Source organism: Ceraceosorus guamensis (genome assembly GCF_003144195.1).
Source record: "Ceraceosorus guamensis strain MCA 4658 unplaced genomic scaffold IE81scaffold_23, whole genome shotgun sequence".
Lineage (NCBI taxonomy): Eukaryota > Fungi > Basidiomycota > Exobasidiomycetes > Ceraceosorales > Ceraceosoraceae > Ceraceosorus > Ceraceosorus guamensis.
In genome coordinates this window covers 168113-181187 of record NW_020290018.1, presented here as the reverse complement: position 1 = coordinate 181187, position 13075 = coordinate 168113, and the positions used below count along the sequence as shown (strand labels likewise).

The 13075-nt window shown below is 56.2% G+C and overlaps 5 protein-coding genes across 5 annotated transcripts; 4 read left to right on the top strand and 1 right to left on the bottom strand.

Moving 5' to 3' along the window:
• Positions 1 to 1130: 1130 nt before the first annotated feature.
• Positions 1131 to 2038, bottom strand: IE81DRAFT_103654 (hypothetical protein). The gene is made up of 3 exons (XM_025510025.1): positions 1767 to 2038; positions 1365 to 1677; positions 1131 to 1293 (listed from the first exon to the last, which is right to left on the bottom strand). Exons 1-2 carry the CDS (start codon positions 1942 to 1944, stop codon positions 1370 to 1372), a joined length of 486 nt encoding a protein of 161 aa, XP_025370243.1. The 5' UTR covers positions 1945 to 2038; the 3' UTR covers positions 1131 to 1293; positions 1365 to 1369.
• Positions 2039 to 3069: 1031 nt separating this feature from the next.
• IE81DRAFT_103516 (Formyltetrahydrofolate deformylase) lies at positions 3070 to 4992 on the top strand. Its single transcript, XM_025510022.1, has 4 exons — positions 3070 to 4057; positions 4142 to 4201; positions 4281 to 4343; positions 4456 to 4992. The coding sequence occupies exons 1-4, from the start codon at positions 3191 to 3193 to the stop codon at positions 4660 to 4662; spliced, it is 1197 nt and encodes a 398-aa protein (XP_025370242.1). The 5' UTR covers positions 3070 to 3190; the 3' UTR covers positions 4663 to 4992.
• Positions 4993 to 5668: 676 nt separating this feature from the next.
• On the top strand, positions 5669 to 7101 carry IE81DRAFT_103609 (hypothetical protein). The gene is made up of 3 exons (XM_025510024.1): positions 5669 to 5868; positions 5970 to 6330; positions 6407 to 7101. Exons 2-3 carry the CDS (start codon positions 5991 to 5993, stop codon positions 7003 to 7005), a joined length of 939 nt encoding a protein of 312 aa, XP_025370241.1. The 5' UTR covers positions 5669 to 5868; positions 5970 to 5990; the 3' UTR covers positions 7006 to 7101.
• IE81DRAFT_103546 (hypothetical protein) lies at positions 6979 to 8589 on the top strand. The gene is made up of 4 exons (XM_025510023.1): positions 6979 to 7953; positions 8032 to 8064; positions 8138 to 8200; positions 8315 to 8589. Exons 1-4 carry the CDS (start codon positions 7119 to 7121, stop codon positions 8488 to 8490), a joined length of 1107 nt encoding a protein of 368 aa, XP_025370240.1. The 5' UTR covers positions 6979 to 7118; the 3' UTR covers positions 8491 to 8589.
• Positions 8590 to 9395: 806 nt separating this feature from the next.
• Positions 9396 to 11624, top strand: IE81DRAFT_322797 (FAD/NAD(P)-binding domain-containing protein; the record flags this gene model as incomplete). The annotated part of the gene is made up of 7 exons (XM_025513747.1): positions 9396 to 9851; positions 9962 to 10029; positions 10109 to 10157; positions 10242 to 10792; positions 10864 to 10893; positions 10970 to 11075; positions 11149 to 11624. Coding segments are annotated over 7 exons (1556 nt in total), but the record flags the coding sequence as incomplete, so codon positions are not given.
• Positions 11625 to 13075: the final 1451 nt, after the last annotated feature.

The window sequence follows — 13075 nt, the reverse complement described above, 5'->3', positions numbered from 1 at the left end:
CGGTCGAAAGAATCAATTATTGAAGCAGCGCGCGCGCGGGGTCCGACCCTACGGTTCATATATGATGCAGCGATTCGGCAGCGCGGTCAAATTGCCGCGCGAGCACGACGAGCACACGCGCTGTAACCAATAACAGCGCAACGTGCGCGACGCGTTCAGGGAGAAACAAAGAGCGCACGCTCTGCATGGCCCGTCTTGGGCCTTGCATGGAGTCTCACCTACACTTGACTGCGCTGGAGTGGAAAAGACGGCAGGCATGCCACGCCAATCATGGCGGTCAAATCAAAAATCATAAAATGCCCGCAAGCGAATCCGTCCCTGCGGCCATTCACTCGTGACGGTATTCTCATGGCCGTTCATATGATTCTTCGGGTTCTCGTGATGAGTGTTATCAGAGTTGCTCAACATTCATGTCAACTCTTGACTCGTCGTAAGAGTCGCACAGCAGTGGCTGAGCGCGGAATGTCAGAGGGTTTGAGAAGCACGAAAGGCTCCCTATGTTTGCCTACACCGGCAAAAACAACGCGCATCACAGCGCGATGTCAAAGCCACACGAGCGGCCGAAGGCAGGCCCGGCCGGCTCGCTTATTCGCGGAAGACCAAATTTAGGCGTATCCAGTCACGATTTGGGTGTAACGAAAGTCGTCTACGTTGTCTGATTTCCTCGCCCCGTTGTCGTCAAGCCACAAAACAGCGATCACACGAGAGGTCACGGCGAGGAACTCTGCGCGAGTGGAGACCAGCAAGGTTTGGCTCCAGCACTGGTCTGGAGAGGAAGGAGCCCAGTGGAGAAAGCCGTCCACTACGCAACCCTGGCATTATAGGTGTAGAGTGCAGACCGAGTCGAGATCCACACGCGACACGGGCCTGAATCACGAGTCCATGCGAGCAAAAGTGCCGATGCCTAAAAGAAAAGTCTCTCTTTTTCGGGCACGGACAGTCGAGATTGAGCACCGCGAGCATTCCTCCTCGCCTCGGTTGCTCTCCATTTTTGGCGCCCGCGGGCTCGGGAGTGCAGCACGCAAATTCATGGTGAGTATCAGTCACAACTAAATCTTTGCAACGGCAGCTTCTCTCTCTGTTGGTTCAGCAAATTCACATACGTGGCGTTGGCCCATGGGAAGTGTCTCCCGCTGAGTTGCTCGCAATTGGACAGCGTCGCACCAGGACCGCTTGCAAATCTACATCGTTGAAGTGGTCAGCACAGAGTGACCGACTGTGGAGACGCATATTGTGAGGTTTCAGATCTTGCGGCAGGCAAGCAGAGTGAATGAAGAAGGCCCATCTTCCGCACTAGCTCGCAAGCTTGTAACCGGTATGAGCAATCGTAGTCAGCGTCGCGCCCAGATGACCGGCCGACGTACTATTGTTAGCTGTCGTCGTCGTGCGCTGCTATGCACGGCTTTGGGCTGCGCGGCTCGGGCGAGGTCGTCGACGATGCTGAAGTCGCAAAGTCGCAGAAGTTGGCGCAGTCGCGAGCGAGACAGTGAAGGACGTGAAATGGTGCGTAGGGTTCCCAACCATCCTCAAATGCTTGGCGGAGCATCGGCACAAATTCTTGGTCTCTGTGACGGTCCAGCCGCCCTTGACGCAATACTTGTAATGACCAAAGCTCGTCCCTATCGATCAGCACGTCATGGCTCCAATGACCCGCCATAGCGAAGCCTGTTGAGTCGGCTTCGGTGCCCTTGACGCGAGTGAGCAAGGGACGCTGCAGTGTGCACCCGTTCGAAGTGTAGCATCATCACCGCACAAGCACTACGCACTTTGAGAGGAGCGCCAGGCTGATCCCTCAGTGGTGCAAGCTGTGAAAGTGGACTTCTTTCCCCGTCGGGTTTGCTCTCCTTTGGCTGAAAGCAGCAAAGTCTCGAACGGGCGCTGATGAGGATAGTGCATCCTCGTGGAATAAAGGTCCATGGGAAGGGGAGAGCGACATCGGCGCATAATTGTCCGTCACCATCACCGCAGCTTCAAATGGAGATGTGCTTGGTAAAGGGCTGTTGTGCTTGATCGCGAGCGAAGTCCTGCTTCGAGTAAGGTCCTTCCTGGCTGCTTCCACGGGTCTACCAGAAGAAAGCGCTGCCAAAGCAATGGTAGCTGTGCAAGCAAGCCAAGTGGGCCGCATGTCGGTCTTCAAGACGCTGAAGCGCACCTACGTGGGTAAGCAGAGGGACAAAGAGAATTATATCGTCGAACGACCGCCAGGGTGTTCTCAGGGAGCAAAAAGAAGTGGCGATGCTTGCTCAAACCGAGACAACGACCATGGCTATTAAGAGTCGACCAAGCTATGCCCGCGTGTGTCTTTATACCAACATTTGACCTCAGCGTGCCGAAAGCATCGCTGCGCGGGTTGCACATGTAGGATCTACCTGCTGCCGCACAGCCAAAATCAGGTGGAGGTGGCTGAAGTATACTTCGTTCGAGATCCAATAGGTCGAATGTCATCGACCGCATCATCTTGACGCGCCAAGCACGTATGCCGCAGCCCACAGAGATGTTGGGATGGCGTGTGGCTGGCTCTCTGCAGTCCTGTGGACCTGGCCGCAGTAGCAAGATTGCGCAGCGCTGTACCGGTGCTAAGAGTCTTCCTGATTTCTGTCTTTGGTCGCCGCGACAAAGTTACACCCAAGTGGCTGCATCACTCGTTGACCATCCGATGGGCGCGCCTCGAAAAGGCGCACGTGCTTCTAAAACGATACTATGAGACCGAAGAGCTGCTATCATTGTCGGGTACCATGCTTGAACATGTCGCCACAGCTCATTCTTTAACCTCGTCCTCTTCACTGGCCAGGTCAAGGCAAACGTCCAAAGTGCCTCCGTGCACGGGCGTTGCCGAGTCTACGCCAAGCTTTCGTACGATAGAGTGACTCGTGATGAGCCGCGGCTCAACTTCGGTGCCCATGTGTGCAGCGCGGAAGTGCGGCGTTCTGTGTGTGCGACACGGTAGGCACCTGTAAACCAAGTCACTGATGTGAGTGCCTGCTGCATCTGCTGCATGCTGCATGCGTATACTGATGCTGCATGGCTGATATATGTGGCTGGAGAGTCACGCGAGCGGAGAGAGGTGGTGGAAGATCTGAATCTGATCTTGGTCTCGTTGCTGGCTTGGTCACCTCCTACCCTGCCCCATCACCATCCGATCGGTTCGCATACGTCAGGACTGCTGTTGACCAAACGTGCGACGAACCAAATGGCGCTCTGCCTGCGCAGCCTTGCCATCCGTGTAGCGTCCCATTCACGGCCTTCGCATTCCATCCGCTCTGCAGCTCGCCATTCGCAGATCCTCAACGACTGCTCCTCAGCAAGACTCGGCACTCAGAGAAGAGGTCTCAGGAGTATCGCCGATCTCGAAGATCTGACCAAGACCAAGGATACGCAAGGGAAGCCTATCAAAACGCATATAGAGGAGCAAGACGTCATCATGAGTGCGCCCATCTCTTCTGCGCCCCCCGCTGTGCCAGATCAGCCAGATGCCAGCGCCTCGTCGGGCGCACTTCCCGCTGCTTCCGCGCCGCCTTCGATCATCTTGACGCTCTCGTGTCCTGATGGGCAAGGCATTGTCCACAATGTCTCTGGCTGGCTCGCCTCCCGGGGCCTGAACATCCGAGACTCGGCGCAGTATGGAGATCCAGTCACTTCGACCTTCTTCATGCGAGTGCACGCAGAGGCTTTCAAGGGAGCCAACAAGGGAGCAGGTCTCACAGTGGACAGGCTGAAGGAAGAGTTCCAAAGGGACATGGCAAGCGAGCTGGGAATGCAATTCGAAGTTCGTGAGGATACCTACAAGCCCAGGACCCTCATCATGGTGTCCAAGATCGGACACTGTCTCAACGATCTCCTCTTCAGGGTCTCGTCAGGAACGCTGCCTATCGCGGTGCCATTGATCATTTCCAACCACAACGACTATGCTCCTCTTGCCAAGGCTCACAACATTCCATTTTACCATTTGCCTATTAGCGTGAAGGAGGGCAAGACCAAGGAGATGCAAGAAGCAGAGATCCTGCGTTTAGCGGAGGAGTACAAAATCGATCTGGTCGTCCTGGCAAGGTATATGCAGGTAAGTGTGGCTGCATGTCTTCGAGCTGCGCAAAGGCATTCACTGAGATCAGAGCCTGCAATGTACGCTTCTCCATCTTCGCAGATCCTTTCGCCTAAGCTGTGCGACATCATGTCCGGTCGAATCATTAACATCCACCACAGTGTCAGTTCGGTTCCTCCTCGCTGATTCACGTTCAAGTCCTGTCCTGACACTCCTTTCCACTCTTTCCGAGGGAGCTCAGTTCCTACCGGCTTTTGTTGGCGCTAAGCCCTATCACCAGGCCCATGCACGCGGCGTCAAACTGGTGCGTATCAAGCATGCACGCCACTTGGCGGTGGCCACAGCGATCGAGCTTCTAGCCTTTTACCTCAAGGCTGTGCTCTTCGCTCACGCCTTCCGTCCATTTTTTGCTCTAGATTGGCGCAACTTCTCATGTCGTGACACGAGACTTGGACGAAGGACCGATCATCGAGCAAGACGTCGAACGGGTCACTCATGCCGATAGTCCGGCGGACCTGGTTCGCATCGGGGCAGACATCGAAGCCCGCGTCCTAGCTAGAGCTGTCAGGTGGTTCGCCGAACATCGCGTCTTGCTCAACGGCAACAAGACTGTCGTCCTGTAGCTTGGACTGCGACGCCAAAATGCGATCATGTCGTCGCTGGTCCGGGTTTTTTGATATTGCAGCGCCTTGACTGTGCTTCCTGCATCGCAACACTTCAGCGAGGCTGCCCGGTTCCGGCGCTCGCGTTACGCCAGGCAAGGTAGGTGACTCGATGAACACGCGACATTGGGAGCACAATCGCTTGCATTTACGTCATCCGGCGCAATGTGGCGTCGCACCCCGATGCACCGCCGCTTCACATCCATGAGGCATGTACGAAGGGCGTCGACCTCGCTTCCCGCCGTGACCGCGAGGGGGTCGACCGAACTGAGGGCTCTAGCGCGGGGTTGACTGCCGGCGATCTAGTGGTCAGGACACCACAATCCTGGCCTTGAGTCCAACCCTTGGCAGTTAGCGTCAGAGACTCACAACGCTGTCGATGTTGCCTCCAGGCCAGCCAAGACGCCCCATCATCAGTCACGAGTGTTCCACGGCCCGCCTTCGCTTGTCGGCGTCGAAATTGACCGGCTCAACGTCTTGGCGTTCGGCGTCACTCGCGGCGTATCGAGTATTATAGGTGGCACTGGACTTGCGAAGTACTCGGAGGCGCTCCGGCCTTCCATCCAGGTCTTCAGTGACTCAAATCGCCTTGATAGAGCGTGCCGTAGCCAGAGGCCGAGATGTTCAAGAGGAGTCTATACGAGCACAGCAAATCCAATAGTACAAGCTCAGCCTTTCTCGTAGACAATTCTCGCTGGACTATACTTCGTCCCGAGGGCGCATTCAGGGGCTTGAGTGCGCCCATTAATCGTCGTCTCGGTATCAAGGGTCGATACACATCACGCGCGTGCCATTCAATCTCGGACTCGCACAAGTAAGCCGTCAGAGGGGTGGAAAGATGAGCGAACGGTCCGCGTATAAGAGGCACGGCCCCGTTGGTGTTGGAAAATTCGCCTCTCTTACCTAGTCTCGATCCTTGCAACCCCCTATCGTCTGTGACGATCAATCCGAACAAGTACGCTTGAAGCGTCCATAGCCCTCAAATCTTATACCAGTCTGGACTGACCACTCGTACCCAACTCGACATTTCCCTACTTAGCAGAGCTAAGCCCCCTTTCCCCCCCTCGGCAGCACCCCTGTACCCGGCCTTTTTCAAGTTCTTCCGCTCAGCTGGCCTGCGCGAGAGCTCAGCGAACCACAAACCTCCCACCAAACGTTTGCTTGGTCGTGAGTGAAGGGTCACTCTTGTCGCTCGCAGCACTATGTAAATCCGCTGACGAGGCAGACACTCTTCTTTATTTTACGCTGCTGACGCGTCGTCCGTGCAGTCCTACGTCACTCAGTCAACAATGAGGCCTATCACTGTATCTTGGGTGCTAACAGCCCTGATCGTCTCTGCAGCTGCTGCACCCATTCCCGCAGTCGGACCTGCCATCGGAAGCGTGGAGCGCCGCATGGAGCATGAGGTGCCAGTTTTCAGCTTCAAGGATTATACCAGACAGCCTATCCCGCCCCCGGAAGAGAGGTCACAGATCGAGGAGGCAGCCTTGCTCGAAGCTAGGCGTCTTCACATCATCAACCATTTCCCTGCTACTCTGACGTACCCGGATGGTACTCCAATCCGTTCGGAGAAGCGGTCGGAGTCCCTTGAGAAGCAGCAGCCAGCGCTGGTCGCGAGAACACCCTCAGGTACGTCTCGAAGCTTGCGCAGTGTCGAGCTCAACCAGCACTTGTCTGACTCCTACGAACTCATCCGCGCGCACAGTGTCCGCCTCGCAGCCGAGCGTCCAACTTCTCGCAGCCAGAGCTCCAGCTCCAACACCTGCACCAGGTGAGCACAAGGAGTGGACGCAGCATGGAGATGAAATTTGTGGCGCTTTAGGACAGCATGGCACCTATGGCCAAAGGAAGGTGACTGCTCTCACTGGCGAGGATGCGAAATACGTGATGGGAGTCGCTCAAAGCGACATCTTGCGGCGAAGTCCCCACAAGAGCGCGTGTGGGCACTACGACCGTGGTCAAAAGATGACATTCAAGCCACTCGCCAAAAGGCGTGAAGAGTTGCCATCCAAGGAGTTTGGGTATGCGATGAAGGAATTGGGCCCGATTACCCCCATGGACTACAATCCGTCGAGGAGTAAGAAGATGCACAGTGGTGTTGCAGCTCTGGTCGATGACGAGCCGGTCACGAAGCATAATCACAAGCACAACCAGTACAAATCTGGTGCTGGTTACCAGACGGTCAACATTAACGAGCTCGACAGGGTCCCCCTCCCACTCAGTCAACTCACGGGGCTTGGGCCTGAAGTGAAAGGCACCTTCCACGGCTTCAAACGCAGGGCAGCATTGGAAGGTGAGGCTTGAACGCCTTGTCGCCGACTAGCACGCTACGAATGTGTACGTGCACCCATGCCCTTGCTCACGAATGTGGACTTGTAGGGCGTGGTGGTAAACGGCGGAATGTGGCACCTCATTGAATGAGAATCGCCGCGGCTCGTGCGCCCTCGACGACAAAGCCGCTGACACAAGCTCCCTTGGTCTGCCTTTGTTTACATCTAGTCGGACACCCTGGCATGTCGACGATGGGCGTGGGTCCCCAAGTCGGCGGCATCATGCGTCGATCGACTGTCGAACAAATTCAAGGTCCTCAGGCTAAGGCTGAGCCCCTTCAAAGGAGGGAGATGATCAATTACGATCTCGGTCGTCCCGGTCACGACCGTTTTGGTCAGCCTATGATTGTGTCGAGCGGTGGTGATGTCTTGGCAGATTATCACAAACTGTATGGCTGCGGCGCAGGCAACATCATCCCCTGCCCGAAAGGTTCGAGTGAAAAGAAGAGGGCTAGCGATATGCACCCGAAGACACCGACCAAGCCAAAGGCAGAACCTATTCCGGATGGCGATAACCCGAGAGAAAGCTGGAAGTTCCACCAAAGGGGGCCGCGGCACTTTGACGAGCCCTACCATATGGATCGCCATCTTGATCTCTTTGGTGGACCGGAGAAGATCAAAGCTGTTGCCGCCTCAACACCCGCTTCGGAGCCCACGCACGCCAAAAGCCACCTCGAGCATCACGACAAGGAGCAAGAAAAGGCAGGTGGCGTGAAAAAGTCAATGGAGTTCCAAGAGTTCACACCAGCGCAGATGGCACAATTCCAGAAGCAACACTACAGCTCAGCCGATGGTCATTTCGGTCACAGTCTTCCAGCGGTACGCCGTCATTTAGGTGGAAAGGAATCGGTTGGACACAAGTTCACGGAAGCGGAGCTGGAGGAGTATAAGCAGACCCATCACAACTTCGGAACCAGATCTCGTGAGTAGATTTGGCCTTCGCGTGGGGACGCAGCCTTCAATGTACGAATCTGACGTCTCGACGCACTTTCACCTCAAGCTGAGAAAGTCGAGAAGATCACGCGTCACGGTTGTGCGTATGAAGGCGGCTCATGCAAGCTTGCCTCGCGGTCGATCTGACGTCTGCAACTCCTAATCCTGTACAGCGTATTCGACCACCAATGTGCCCAACAAGAGCGCAGAATGGGAGGCTGAGCACACGCAAAAAGGCAAGGAAGGAGCGTCTCTAGTGGGACCAGGTAAGCAGCCTTAGGCTTCGCTCCGGCCTCAATGCCTTCGTCATTTACTGATCACCTATTGTCCCTTCTTTTTGGGTCGCGCAGGCGGCAAGCATGGGTTCAACTCCAAGGTCGACGAAGGCCCAGCCTACCTTGGCGGCGAGCCGGGAGTGGGATCCGATGGCAAATTCGACCCGGACCTTTATCGTAAAACGTGCTATCCCGGCTTGAAAAAGGGGATGTACACTGCGCAGCAGAACATTTGCAACGGCGCCTTTTGAACCGCTGCTCACAAGCAAATGTTCAGACTTCATCCATCGAGTTGCCATGATCCCGTCGCCTGCGGCGCTTTACATTCTCAGCCTCTCGCTCTATCCGAACCAGTCAGTAAGTCCACGCCACGGCTGGCTCCCTGCTCTCTCATCATTCCCGCACCAATCATGTAAACGACTGTGTAGCCCCCAAGATTCTCCTTCGAAATGAAATCTTGGCTGTGCCGAGAAATCACTTCGTTGCCAATCTGGCTGTGGCCAGAATTGAGGTCCGAGCCGTCATCACGAAACTCTTCAGACTCAAAGACTGTAGGTCAGGCATCGTCGTAGCACTGCCTGCGCGGCGCCAATATCCGCATACCGAAAGGAATCGAGATTCATGATTGGAACTCACGTGACGACTTGTCCACGAACTTTCTGTGTGATCTTTCATGCTCGATTTGCTTGGCATTCAGCACTCTTGACTGAAATCACCAGCGATGAGCTGTTGATCACCATCGATCGATGCTGAATGAAGCATTGGCCAAAGGGTCCTGACAATCATCCGACAAGCAGAGAGGCTACAAATATCCGCGCACAGCAGTCTGCACGGTGATTTGTGATCGCTGCTGCGTGGGTGCAGCGGTGCCGCTAGCACGCGCGCGCAAGCCACATCAGCGATGCTCTGACACCGAGGCTCTTTCCAAAGCGATGAAGCGGGACAGAGTAAGCTTTCAAGAGAAGGCAGACGACAGGTGCCGATGAGCGAGAATGAGACCGGTGACTAGCTCGTGACTATCGGGACACCGCTGACCGCGGTCACCTGTGCGAACTCCACACTCGTGACTCCACGCGTCGGAGCAGCTCAGAGCTAAAGAGCAGCAGCAGCGTCGCGCACGCATGCCAGAGACATGCAGCAGCGTCAATGCACAGACGCATGAGCCAGCCAGCAGCACCGATCGATCCACTCAGACTTGCCAACGTTCCTCTCCTCGCTCTCGTGCGGTGGTGGGAGTTGTTAGAAATCCGAGTGTGCTCGACGCCCCACTCGTATCTTTTGAACACGAGCACCGAGACCGTTGTAGTCGGTCCGCTCCATCTCCATCACGCACCTTCTCCCACCGTTCATCTTCATTCCAATCCAACGCATGACCAGAGTATGACGCAAGCAGTCGCAGCAGATGCTCTCGTGGTGGGGGCAGGCTGGGCAGGAACCGTAGCAGCACTGCGACTGGCCGAGGGCGGTAAGAGGGTCATCGTGCTAGAGGCTAGACAGAGAGTAGGAGGCAGAGCCTTCACGCACACTTGGACACCCGACACCAAGTTGGAGGACAATTCTAGAAACACGGAACCGTCTGCGCAAGGTGGTAAGCAGTGGGCCGTGGATTTTGGTGAGTCGCTAGTCCCCCGTTGCATGATTATCGTTGTTACTACACGTGCGGGCTTGATCACGCAATTTGCTTCTGGCTCACGTGTCGGTCTCGGCCTTCCGCTGGTACAGGTTGCTCTTGGATACATGGATACAAGGAGGGCAACCCTGTCAAGGCGCTGGCGGAAAGGTACAATATTGTGCGTAGAATTGCTCATTTCGAGCCCCGCATTCCCTCCATACCCTAACAAATTCATCCGTCGCGTGGCGCTCGTATAGCCCGTGCACATCCCGAAGCCAACCGCCTCCCAAATTATAGGGCCTAATGGTGAATGAAGGGGACGCGAGAGAAAGGTTGCGAGGCAGGACAAGCTCATTCTGATTCTTTTCGCGCGTCTCTATCCCCTTTCAGGTCCGTTGGCGGAAACCTTGTCAGCCAAAATCACGGAAAATCTCGGTAAAGCCCAAGCAGCGGCAAAGTCTGCGCTTTCTGACCAAGGGCAAACGACCTCGGCCGACAAGTCGCTAGCTTCCATCGTACTGGCTGCTGACTCACCCTTGTATGCCGGGCTGAACGACTCGGAGAAGGAGCTGGCAGCGAGTCACGCTCGGCTGTTGCACGTGCCTCTCGGCATCACGTTGGAACAAGCAGCGTCATTCGGATCCGACAAGGCTTTTGGAGGAACGGACGGTGCTCCAGAAGGAGGCTTCACGCGTCTCGTCAAATCCTTGATCGACGATGCCAGCTCCAAAGGTGCAAAATTCAAGCTGGGAGAAGTGGTGCAGCAGATTTCGCCATTGGAAAACGGCCAGGGTGTGAGGGTGAGGACGGAGAATGCGGAGAGCGGCGAGGAAGCACTGTACGAGTCGGCCTCCGCTATCGTCACCATACCACACGCCGTGCTGCAACAGTCGCTTGGCATCTTTCAACCTAGCTTGCCGGCGGAACGCGTAGCTGCTATCGTGAGTCGGCTCTTCTGGGCAGATTGGCGAGGTATTTGGCAGCTCATGACCATACCCTCGACACGACGAAGAAACGCACCACGGTGGGCAATCTCAACAAAGTGAGTGTGGGACGCGTCGATCAGTCCCTTGTCTTAGAGCTCATGATTCACATCGGCCGTGGATGGCTCGCCTCAGGTCCTTTTGACCTACACAGAGCCGTGGTGGGATGCACAAATGAGTACCTTTACTGTTCTGGCTACAGAGAAGGGGGAGGTAACACCCGACACTCCTTTGAGGGACGGTGAGCATCTTCTCAGCTACATCTCCGCATCAGACGGGCTGCTGACGACCTCGACTGTCTTCCATTTGCGCAGCGCTAGCTCGTACCACCCTCATAGTCTCGTCCTTGTGCGCTCCCACTGGTCTGCCCGGCGATTCGACTTCACTCCTCGTCATGATTGGAGCAGACGCTGCCAAGACCATCGAACGCCATGGTCGACAAGAAGCAGCTCAAATTGTTCACGACTACCTCGTCCCGAAGTTGGCCAGACAAGGCGCCTCTCCTCAGCAGCCCAATCATACATTCTACAGCCGATGGGCTAAGCGTAAGTCGGAGGCAGCAACGACGTACGAGGCCGGCCAAAGTGGGGCTCATGAGCAAGTGTACTGATTTAAACATGTGTGCACCTCATCTTCGCTCTCTGCGACCGACGAGCAGAGGCTTTCACAGGCGGAGCTACGACGACCCCATTTGCGGTTGGAGGAGGAACTCGGCAAGACCTTACGGAGCTATCTCGCCCTCTCTGGAGCGGTGCATTGCGTTTCGCTGGTGAAGCTACCGAACCGGACCGTGAGTAGTGCAGCGTACGACGTTGTGAGCTGAGCCATCGAACGCTGACCTTTCGGCTGCAACAGACCGCGGCAGCATTGCAGGAGCAGTAATCTCGGGGGATCGAGAAGCTGCTGCTCTCTTGTCTTCGCGTTTGTGAGATTGTCTCGCAATCAGTCGAGCGCGTACACTTCGATGCTGTGTCCAATGCACCTGGGCTCCAGCCTCAAGGCCGACCGCAATCTGCGAGCCCACACCTTCAGGTAGACTGCGTGAATCTGTAATATTGTGCGGCGATTTGTGGGTCTCGCAACATGGCAGCTTCCTGCGCACGTTCATTTGCGCACGGGCTCGTGAGGACGCGCTGGGCTCGTTGGGCGTCCAGCTGGCGCGCGAGTGGTCGGGGTTGCCAGATCATCTGCTGAGTTGTGATCAGCGCCGAATTCAAGATCCTCCGTGTCGTTAGCTGGCTGCAAGGTCTCGTCGCCTGCCTGCTCATCGTCGATGTCAGGTGCTACCACTGGTAGATCTGACCCATCACCAATCGGTCTTCTGGGCGTGCTGCTCGTTCGAGCCCAAGAGCGTATACGATTCTCGGCGCTAGGTGCCATGAGTCGAGGCGACGCTGCTCCCGACTCGAGCGCAGAAATGCGCGCCAGCTCGTCCAGAGTACCTTCGCTTATGCTGCTTGATGCGTCGCCATCGTCCAGCGGATCCACTGAGTATGAGCGAGCAGAAGCCGCACTGTCGTCTTCGAATGCTGCGTGATGCTCTGGCACCCTGCCTGTACCGATGGGTGGCTGCAAGAAAGTCCAGGGGGGATGAGAGCGATAGGGACCGCCAGCGTCCGACGATGAAGCCAGCATCGGTGATGGCCGTCCTCCGGTAGAGCATCCGGATGTGCTGCGAGATTCAGCGCGTACACCGCTGTCCAAAGAGATGTCGTTGATAGCAGCTAACGCATCGAAGTCCCCATACGGGGAGCGCCCTAGGCGTGATGGAGAGCCTGGCTCCGAGCGCAGTGGGAGCTGCGCACCTCTTTGCATGATCGAGGCCGGCATTGGCATCGGAACAGGATCAGGTTGACCGCCTCTCGGCAAACTCATAGACCTGTTCAGGCCTTGGCCCTCCGAATTGGTCCTGTGCGACCTGGTCCCCGCGCCCTCTGGAACCTCTGGAGCCAGCAGATGACCTGTCTCCGCTTGGCTGATAGGAGGCATTCGTTGCATTGAAGCTTCCGAGCCCAGCATTTGTGCTTCGCCCAGGAGGCCACTTGTATGCGAGATCGTGTTGTGTCGGTATGTCGGAGAGGTCCGCGCAGAGACGCGCGCAAAGTTACGAGGCTCATAGCTGCTTGGGCCCGTGCCATCTTCGCTACGTGCGGAGGAGATGTGCGAAGTCGTTTGGTCTGTGCCGCTGCTTTTGCTAGGAGGTCCGTAGCGCCACGTCCCTCGTCCCGGTCTCTGTAATCT

Bases quoted from the DNA above. Each gene is read 5' to 3' on its own strand.
- IE81DRAFT_103546 (XM_025510023.1), top strand. From the start codon at position 7,119: ATGAGAATCGCCGCGGCTCGTGCGCCCTCGACGACAAAGCCGCTGACA. The intron at 7,954-8,031 runs GTGAGTAGATTT...TTTCACCTCAAG, and splicing joins CAACTTCGGAACCAGATCTC to CTGAGAAAGTCGAGAAGATC. The intron at 8,201-8,314 runs GCAAGGAAGGAG...TGGGTCGCGCAG, and splicing joins GGCTGAGCACACGCAAAAAG to GCGGCAAGCATGGGTTCAAC.
- IE81DRAFT_103654 (XM_025510025.1), bottom strand. From the start codon at position 1,944: ATGCGCCGATGTCGCTCTCCCCTTCCCATGGACCTTTATTCCACGAGG. The intron at 1,678-1,766 runs GTGCGTAGTGCT...AGGGCACCGAAG, and splicing joins AGCCTGGCGCTCCTCTCAAA to CCGACTCAACAGGCTTCGCT.
- IE81DRAFT_103609 (XM_025510024.1), top strand. From the start codon at position 5,991: ATGAGGCCTATCACTGTATCTTGGGTGCTAACAGCCCTGATCGTCTCT. The intron at 6,331-6,406 runs GTACGTCTCGAA...CCGCGCGCACAG, and splicing joins GGTCGCGAGAACACCCTCAG to TGTCCGCCTCGCAGCCGAGC.
- IE81DRAFT_103516 (XM_025510022.1), top strand. From the start codon at position 3,191: ATGGCGCTCTGCCTGCGCAGCCTTGCCATCCGTGTAGCGTCCCATTCA. The intron at 4,202-4,280 runs GTCAGTTCGGTT...GAGGGAGCTCAG, and splicing joins TCATTAACATCCACCACAGT to TTCCTACCGGCTTTTGTTGG. The intron at 4,344-4,455 runs GTGCGTATCAAG...TTTTTGCTCTAG, and splicing joins ATGCACGCGGCGTCAAACTG to ATTGGCGCAACTTCTCATGT.